The sequence below is a fragment of the Hemicordylus capensis genome, chromosome 10, assembly GCF_027244095.1.
Source record: "Hemicordylus capensis ecotype Gifberg chromosome 10, rHemCap1.1.pri, whole genome shotgun sequence".
Taxonomy (NCBI): domain Eukaryota; kingdom Metazoa; phylum Chordata; class Lepidosauria; order Squamata; family Cordylidae; genus Hemicordylus; species Hemicordylus capensis.
Window position 1 is genome coordinate 6,068,803 of NC_069666.1, and position 10,082 is coordinate 6,078,884.

The 10,082-nt window shown below is 48.8% G+C and overlaps 1 protein-coding gene across 1 annotated transcript in view; it reads right to left on the reverse strand.

The window, feature by feature from the left end:
* ADAMTS17 (ADAM metallopeptidase with thrombospondin type 1 motif 17) overlaps positions 1-10,082 on the reverse strand; it is a 146,691-nt gene extending 136,609 nt beyond the window's left edge. Inside the window, exons 1-2 of the mRNA XM_053271716.1 lie at positions 9,916-10,082; positions 2,349-2,517 (exon numbers count right to left, since the gene is read on the reverse strand). Coding sequence (XP_053127691.1) covers positions 2,349-2,517; positions 9,916-9,999 — 253 coding nt within the window. The 5' untranslated portion in view covers positions 10,000-10,082. The remainder of the gene's footprint in view (positions 1-2,348; positions 2,518-9,915) is intronic.

Sequence of the window (10,082 nt, forward strand, 5' to 3'; positions counted from 1 at the left end):
AATCACTTGATCTGCACCGTGTTACAAGGAATGGTCCCTTTTGTGTGTCAGAGCCGATTAGGGTTTGGCCGCCCCCTCCCCTTCGTATTTCTAAACTCCTTGTGCACAAAAAAGTTAATCCAAACAAGACAGGAGTCAATTAGGTCATTAACACACTAAGCCTATTAGAAGCCATGGCTTCACATCTTTCTTGAAGCAAAGTTGGGGAAGCCATCATGTGGGCATTCTCCCCCCCCTTTTTTTTTGCTTTAACGCATTAAGAAAGAGGCCCAAGGGCAACCCGCGCTTGATCTTAGGAAATCGCTAGACTAGCAAGGGAGTGCTTAGCACAGAAATCTGGCAACGGTTGAGCTCACCAGAGTTCTCTTCTGACATAAAGAGTTTACATCGACTTGTGAAATAGGGGAGGCAAGCAAGCTGGCTAGCCACACCCCCAGCTGCTGATGGCCACGCCCCAGGCTCTCCTCACACTAGGCGCCTGTCTGCAGAAGGACGTGCTAAATTGCTGGCCAGGGTCTTACATCCCCACATTATTATTATTATTTATTATTATTATTTATTTGATTTCCATACCACCCTTCCAAAAATGGCTCAAGGCGGTTTACACCGAGAAATAATAAATAAATAAGATGGATCCCTGTCCTCAAAGGGCTCACAATCTAAAAAGAAACAAGGCAGACACCGGCAACAGCCACTGGAAGGATGCTGTGCTGGGGGTGGAGAGGGCCAGTTACTCTCCCCCTGCTCAATCAAGAGAATCACCACATTCAAAAGGGGCCTCTTTGCCAAGTTAGAAGGGGTTAGGGTTAGGGACTTGTTAGATTCAGCTCTTGTTCCCCACTCCATGCATTGATTTATGTCCGTTTTATAACTTCTGAAAGGGGCCCAAGTGCTTCTGCGATAAGGATCTAAGGGACAACTCCCCCGAGATAGTTCACCAGTCTTTCCAAGAGTCTTGCAAGATGTTTCCTTACTTTACTTACTTCTATTCCGTCCTTCCTCAGAGGAGTTCAGGGTAAGTGGCCCTTTCTCTATTTTATACTCCCAACAACCCTCCGAGGTAGGTTAGGCCGATAAAATCCTCCAGGCCCTAGAAGCGAGGTGATCCAGAAAAGCAAAGCCCATCCCACTGCCTGCTACAGAGCTCCAAAGACCACCGCATTCCCCTAATATACCCAACGGGTTTTTGGGTGGAGAGCCGGTCTTGTGGTAGTGAGCAGCATAACCCCTGCTAACTTGGCAAAGAGGCACCTTTTAACGTAGTGATTCTCTTTATTGAGCAGAGGGAGAGTAACTGGCTCGATCTACCCCCAGCACAGGACCTCCAGTGTCTGTTGCTGGTGTCTGTCTTATGTTTCTTTTTAGATTGTGAGCCCTTTGGGGACAGGGAGCCATCTTATTTACTATTATTTCTCTGTGTAAACCACTTCGGAAACTTTTTTGTTGAAAAGCACTACATAAATATTTGTTGTTGTTATTGGCCCACAGCATTTGCCTTAGTCTGCATTTGGAGGGGCCCTGTAAGATATCCCCCTTAGAGGATGGGGCCATAGCTCAGTGGAAGAGCATCTGCTTTGCATGCAGAAGGTCCCAGGTTCAATCCCTGGCAGCATCTCCAGGTCGGGCTGGGAAAGACTCTTGCCTGAAACCTTGGAGATGCCACTGCCAGTCAGAGACCAAGAGACCAAGCCTGCACAACCTAAGACCTGGAGGCCAGATCCAACCCTCAGGGCTTTTTTTTTTTTGCTTGGAATATCCTGCAAGAGTCATGGTGAGTCCTTTGGCCTGTGCTGCTGGTGAGCAACTCAGTGCAGTTGCCCACATGAGATCAGCTGTTCCCCTGTCTCAGGCGGGGCCAGAGCCCACTGACACGTCTCTCTTTCCTCTCATCTCCCACCCCGCCCCCAATATCAACCTTCTGCCCCCTCACTCCCATTAATATTTTAAATAATTAATTTTAACGCAAGAATTAACGGGATGAAAATTCGACTTGGCTCCCACACACCAACTCACGGCTGGTCCTGGCCCACTGAGGCATTTGGGTTGTGCAGCCCTGGTGTAGACCAGACTGAGCGAGATGGACCATGGGGTCTCACTCAGCAGAAGGCAACTTTCTAAGTCCCTCTGATCCAGTCTGGGCAACGTGCTGTCAAGAGAGGTAACAAGGCCATTCCTTGGCACTGCCAGGCTATGGGAGGGGAGACCTGGCCTTGGGGTAGCCTCCTGTGCAAATATTCTGCAATACTGCCATCATGCCCAAGACCGACACAGGCTTCTGCAGTGCCTGTTGGAGGCCGATCACACACACACACACACACAAACATACACACACCCCTTTCCACACTCACCTGACACCACTGTGCAGTGCTCAGCTGGGCCTTCCTCCACCTTGGCGGTACGGGCCGATCTGGTGGAGCGTCTGCGCCTGACAAAGTGCTCCTTCCCATCAAACAAGGTCTCGGAAGCGTTCACTGGCTGAATCTGCACCTGTTCGGATCCAATCTGGATGAAACCAACCTGTTCGTCGAGAGAGAAAATGGCTTAAAATCATGTTGGACTGTATCACCCAAGGGGGCTGAGGGGTTCTTGCAGTTGGGAGCACAAAAATCCCACCCATGAGGCGAGACACATACAGGCGTTCCTACTTCAGTAGACAGGGCCATCAATCCCAATTCTGCCCACACTGACTGGCAGGGGCTCTCCAAGATTTCGGGCTGGGGTCTTCCCTATTCCTACCTGGAGATGCTGCCAGGGATTGAATCTAGGACCTTCTGCATGTTAAGCAGATACGCTTCCACCAAGCCATGGCCCCAACCTCTAAGGGAAGTATCTTTCATTGCTCACATGTAATCACCAGTGTTCCCTCTAACAGAAAATCCCAGATGATGTTGACTACAACTCCCAGCATCTTCAGCCAAAGCCTGAAGGATTCTGGGAGCTGCAGTCAACATCATCTGGGATTCCCTCTTACAGGGAACACTGGTTGTCACCCATCCAATTGCAAACCAAAGGAAACTCTGCTTAGCAAAGGGGAGACTTCGTGATCACTCCCCCAAGACAGGCTCTCTACCCCACACTCTGCAGGATTTCAGGCAAGTGCTTTCCCCAGCCCGAACTGGAGATGCTGCCAGGAACCAAACCCGAGACCTTCTGCATGCGAAGCAGATGCTCCACTCCTGGGCTAAGGTCCTTTCCCACAACACAAACAATACTCTGTTCCTGAGCACTGGCGAAATTTTAAAGTTGCAAACCTAAACATACATCAAACATCCTCAGGGATGTTTCATTACATTTTTACTGTACGTATGTGAACAAACCCACCAGTTGGGTACAGACTGAGAGCAAAGCCAGAAATTGAGGGAGAGAGAGAGAGAGTCCTGTTCTATACCAGCCAGGCAACCACCCAAATGAGCACTCTGCACGTACATACTGGGAACATGGAACCACTGACTGCATGAATATGATTTACAAGCAACATTACATATGCACCATAAATTATACGACCCCCTACACACACACACACACACACACACACACACACACACACACACACACACCCCCTGCTAGTCTTCATCTTTATCGACACCCAGACAAGTTCACTGACGATATTTTGCTACATCGCTCAATTAAATAAAGATTGCAGACCAACGTTAGCGATCTGCTCTTGTTTCCATTTCATTAAACATTTTCAAGAGACTTTAGCAAAGGGAGAAAAGGGAGATTTCTAAACGTTACTCTTCATAAACCTGGTTGGTCTCCGTTTTATGTTCTAGGATGTGTTGATACTCCATCCCGATCTGGTCCCGACCTTGGTTTTGAAGGTCAGCACTGCTGCCAGGTCCTCTTGCATATGCCATCGCCGTTAGAGGCCCGGCTGGTGGCAATCCAGGCTCTACAGCAAGACCACCCCTGCCACCCCTGCTGTTGGGAGCAAAGAGCCTGTGGACTTGACTCCTTGAGCTCCCAGTTTCAACCAGCCTTGCTCTCTCCCACTTCCACCATGAGTGAGATTTCCCAAGCCTTTTCTGCAAGACAGCAGAAGCTCCTTTGAAGACTTTTTTTTTTGTGGCGGGGGGGCGCCTTGGTAAGACAACACCTTCCTCCTATCATGCTCACTTCTTTGGAGAGGAGAGTTGGTCTTGTGGTAGCAAGCATGACTTGTCCCCTTAGCTAAGCAGGATCTGCCCTGGTTGCATGAGAATGGGAGACTAGAAGTGTGAGCACTGGAAGATATTCCCCTACTCAGGGGATGGAGCTGCTCTGGGAAAAGCAGAAGGTTCCAAGTTCCCTCCCTGGCAGCATCTCCAAGATCGGGCTGAGAGAGACTCCTGCCTGCAATCTTGGAGAAGCCACTACCAGTCTGTGCAGACAACACTGAGCTAGATAGACCAATGGTCTGACTCAGTATATGGCAGCTTCCTATGTTTCTGCCTTCCCAGGTAGGAGACTGACCCCTACTCTTTCCACTTGAATACTGGGTTTAATGATTCAGTGGCAAGAATGTAAATCTGGTATTCAAACACTATGCCAACACTACTGGAAGACTGCCAGCCATTTTCTGTGGGGCCAATACCCATGGGGGTGGGGGAGAGAGACTATTTCATCATTCCATTTCTTGAAGACCAACCTGGCACCAGGTACAAAAAGTAAATGTAAACGAGCAGCGGGCAGAACTTATGGTTAGTGTTTGCTATGGAATCATAAGTCCTCTTTTCTGCTGATCTGTGGAACAAGGAGATACCCTTGGAACAGAGTGGGAGACCAGGAGTGTCTCTTCAGCACAACCCCGGTTTATTGAAAGAATTTTTTTTCACTGCAGCTGTAGCCGCCTTCACAGTTTTGGGGCATGATCTGCCGGGATGCTTTATCCATACCACAGAAGAGAAATGATTGGGGCATAGATCCATAGACACAAATACAATCTGTATTTATGCATGCCCTATAGAAGCAAATAAGAACACATTTGTTTCCTAGGAATATAGGAAGCTGCCATATACTGAGTCGGTCCATCTAGCTCAGTATTGTCTACCCAGACTGGCAGCGGCTTTTCCAAGGTGGCAGGCTCAATCTCTCTCCCAGCCCTATCTTGGAGATGCTGCCAGGGAGGGGACTTGGGACCTCCTGCATCCAAGCAGGCAGGTGCTCTTCCCAGAGCAGCCCCACCCTCTAAGAGGAATATCTGACAGTGCTCACACATGTAGTCTCCCATTCAAATGCCAACCAAGGTGGACCCTGCTTAGCAAAGGGGGCAATTCACGCTTGCTACCACAAGCTTTCTAAATGTTAATAGCCAAAATCCCACCATCAACAATCCCAGAAAGATGCCTGGGTCCCTTGCCTCTAACTCAGGGGTAGACAAACGTGTGGTCCGCCAGCTACTGTTGAACTACAACTCCCATCATCCCCAGTCGCAATTTATTGTGGCTGAGGAAGTTGGGAGTTGTAGTTCAACAACAGCTGGAGGGCCAAGTTTGCCCACCCTTGCCCTAAATCCAGTCCCCATGACAGGCATCTGGACTGCCATATAATCATATGCATTCACCCAGGGACTCTGAAATGCAGGCCTGCAGCAGAACTGGGGGCCAAGCAAGTCAAACGCAAGGACCAGGGGCACACAATTGGACTAGTGCAGAATCTTTGTCAGTCTCATTCTTTTACGAGACTCCTCAACACCAACTGGAGGCAGCAGAAGAGAACACATGCCTTCATCTCTTGCTTGCAGGCTCCCCAGGGCATCTGGTGGGCCACTGAGAAACAGGATGCTGCACTAGATAGGCCTGGGGTCCAATCCAGGAAACCCGTCATCAGCAGTGCCACACTGATGTCTACTGCCACAGACCCCATTTTGCTGCTCCCCATACGCTCACAGAACAGACCCTTATTCATCTCCCCCATACCCAGAAATTCGGATTCATACATTATCCATGGCATAACCAATTAGGACTGTCACAAATGCTTGCCAATTTGCATAAGTTGGATCAAAAGTAGCACATGCGTGAGAGCAGAAATTTCTCTCCCCTAAACAACAACAACAACAACAACACATCCTTAACTATAAGAATGTTCACTGTCTAGTTTCAGTCCTATTTGCTGCCATTTTTATCTGATAATTTCTGCATCGTTGTCTTCCTGGATTAGTCACATGGGTGATCCCGGGCAATCAGGAATCACACAGCAAATTACGTAACCTCAAACAGCTACACAGCCAATCAGACTTGGCTACATGCTGACGTCACAGAAGGCAAACCAAGTCCATGCAGAGTGAAGGCAACACTTCCCAAAGAGGCTAACACTTCGGAAGCAATCACCCAAAGCCAAGGTTTTGATGCCAAGTGTCCATGATAAATAAATGAGTTATTTGGGCTCTTAAGGCACAAAAGAGGGTCAGGGTTTTTTTTTAAAAAATGGTGGCAATCCTGTTTCCTGGCACCTCAACTGGAATAACGCTCAATCCCAGGTGACTGTGGACGGATGGCTTCCTCTAACTTTCCCCATCATCAAGACAACAGCAGTGAGCTCAAGTCAACACTCCCTGTTGAACATCTGGACTGGCCTTCGCAGCAGCAGCAATTTAGCACAGTTAGACAATCCCGTTCTCCTCCCCATCTGGTCTGGTAGTGCTTTTCAGGATATGTCATTCTCCCCACAAGCTGTTCTCTGCCAACAATGATGCAGTTAGCAGGGCTGGAAAGAGCCCAATGATAAGAGATGCTCCATGTTTCTATCTGTTGTGGTTCGTTTATTGCATTGCCATGTTTTTACACTTGCGTATGGCACACAGATGTCATGAATGTAACTGCAGTTCACAAACAACCCTTGGTTTTGTTCTCCCACAGATGGGATTCCCATTGAACTGCATTGACTCTTCATGTGGTCTTCCAGGCAACCCACTCATTGCAGCGGACATATTTCAACGGCAGATCAGGGAACACAGAGCACATCGGTGTCTCTGTGCAGGATCAAGATGTTCCCCTTCCTGGATGAGCTTTTCCAGAATGGAAAGTCAACAGGGGACATACCTTCGTGGTCAAGCACATGATTTGTATGTACAAGGTTCCCGAATCAATCCCTGGCACCTCCAGTTTAAAAAGATCTCAGGAAGCAGAGCTGGGAAAGACCTCTGCCCGAGATCCGCTGGCAGTCAGAGAAAAGGATATTGGTCCAACCGTCTGACTCATTCGGAGGCAACTGGGAAAATATTTCCAAACAGAGGGATGCTTGGCTGGGTAAGTCCTTAAAGCGGATGTACCAACGATAGCTTAACAGCTGCTTCCTACTCTTCATTGAGCCAACGGTTGAATATTTTATGTATCACATTTATATTCCTCCTTTGCTAAGAAGCCACAGGATCTGGTGGAATGGGTGAAGGGGAGTCGACATCACCAGGGTTCCTGGGGGGTGCTGGGGAATGCCTCAAATCAGGGTCTCCAACAGCTAAACTGAGGCACCGGAATCCCTGATTTTTGCTCTACTGCTGCAGCGCCACCCAAGTTAATGGCCAGAGTGGGTACTGCAGTGCATCAGCCCAGCCAGACCAGGTGACCTGGAGAATCAACAGGGACCTCGCTAACCCCATGGAACGGTTGCTTCAGGCTTGGTTCTTCAGTCTGGGCAACTAGGAGCAGCCAGGCAGACCAACGAGCCTTGCCGTCCTGCTGCCTCTGGACATCCCAACTTTTGCCTGACCCTATGACATACTTATCTCTACCTCAGAAGAATCCGGTCGGTCTGCTCTAGAATCTGTTCTGCACCTCACTGAACCCAACTGAGACCTGACAGTGCCTGCACTTATTGTTGCCCAGAGAATCAACCTCTCTCCATGACAATCATAACCTATGCAAAGCTTTTTCAGATCACTCGCTGGACATCATGGGTAGGCAGGCTTAGCTCTCCAGCTGTTGCCAAACTACAACTCCCATCATGCCCGGCCACTGTGGTCGGAGGTGATGGGAGTGCAGTTTGGCAGAAGCTAGAGAGCCAGGATTGCCTAACCCTGCTATATAAAATTTCAGGCCTGGTTCCTCTACGCAACAGGGTGAGAAGACAGAAAGGACTATACCACTCTAGACTACAGTGAGATGGTCACATTTTTGAATGCTCTCTTGCTACCACAAGAGCTGGTTTTGTGGTAGCCAGCATGACTTGTCCCCTTAGCTAAGCAGGGTCTGCTCTGGTTGCATATGAATGGGAGACTTGATGTGTGGGCACTGGAAGAGATTCCCCTCAGGGGAAGGAGCCACTCTGGGAAGAGCAGAAAAAGTTTCAAGTTCCCTCCTTGGCAGCATCTCTAAGATAGGGCTGAGAGAGACTCCTGCCTGCAACTTTGGAGAAGCCGTTGCCAGTCTGTGTAGACAATACTGAGCTAGAGAGACCAATGGTCTGACTCAGTATATGGCAGCTTCCTATGTTGCTATATTTTTAAAAACCTGCAGTTTAGAAAACTAGCACAGCAAGGAACAGGTTGAATAAGAATCTTTCTCGTGGACTAGGTTTTGTTTGGGTTTATTTTGATGTTTTTTACACCAATGCTTTTACTCTTTGGGCAATCATGCCTTAGTATTCCTACAGAGGAATCTCATCCTTGTAAAGTAATGTGGGCGGGGGGTGGACTTTTAAAGAAACTAATGTAGTCCATCTAATGTTACCCTCTGGGAGGGCTGCCAACTGAGCGTTATTTCCTCTTGACCATCCTCATGTCTCAAGCAATAGATGTTGTCATTTCAAACAAATTCCAGAGTTTTGTTTTTGAAACGCAGGTTATTTTTCCTCTTCTGTCAGTGCACTTTGCACCTAGCCTAGCAGAGGCAGCTTGAAGAGCTCAGCAATTCATGAATGAGATTAACAAAGCATGCTTCACAGCAAGGGCGGGGACAGGAGGGGACTTGCTGTCAGCATTTCAGAGGCAGAAGCAGAGGTATCAGTTCCAAGCCCCAAGAAACCTTCGGTGGTTTTCAGATCAGCTTCTAACATCAATCAGGGGAGACACTGGGATTCCATTACCTCGATGCAGGTGCTCCCCTGAGGCACGCACACACACCCTCAAGGGTCTGCAACACCACCGCTTCCAAAATCACACACACACACACACACACACACACACACACACATACACACACACCCCAACCCCCAGAAGCAAGTGAGGAGTCTGGCGTAAAAGGAGGAGGGGGAAATGAAAGGAAAGGCTGCAGGGAGTCCTCCCTGAAATGCACTTTCCCCGTTTTGTGCCCCCGCCCCATGTTTTTTTCCTGGTGCCCCCAGTGGCCTCCTTGCCCCCAGTGGCAACTGAAGACCTCAGCATGCTTGAAGGAGGGCATCGAATGGCCTCCCCTTCATGTACACCTCACTCATTGAACTAGAATTCCCTGGATTTTTTTTGTGGAGGAGGGAGGACATCCTGTGTTTTTTACTGTAATTTTCCTGCGTTTACATTGGCTGTGACGGGCTCCCTCTGTTTATCATCTTATGTTTTACTGAATTATTATTGCTTTTAAATGTTAGCTCTCTTAATGGCACCCTTAGGTAGGACCCAAAGGCAAAATTAATGAACAGATGGTCAGTTATACTGGTAGAAAATTAACGAACTGTAGTGTAGACCTGTACAAACTCCCGGGTCTTTCCTTTCCCAGCAAGCCAGGAGTTTTCAAACTTGGGTCCCCAGATGTAGTTGGACTACAACTCCCATCATCGCCAACTATAATGTCCAAAGGCTGGGGATGATGGAAGCTGTAGTCCAATGCCACCTGGGGATCCAAGTTTGAGACCCCCTGGAATAAACCAAGGATCCCACCCGTGTCTGCGTTGGCACCGTGACCCCTCTAACACCTTCTTGCTCATGCTATTTCTTGATCTCCCCACGACACAACTGTCCCCAACCCCAGATTCTGCCCATCAGAGTGGGACTGTTCAGACAAGTACCAGCCCAGTGCAGATGCTGAGTGAAGCGAAGGAGTCGACGCTGTGGTTCAGCACGTGTCCTGTGTAGAAGCAGAGCCGATCCATCTCTGCCCGGTGGCTGCTCTGGTCCTCGTCAATCTCCTCCACGGAGAAACCCGGAGCCAAAAACTGAACATTCTGGTGGAGTC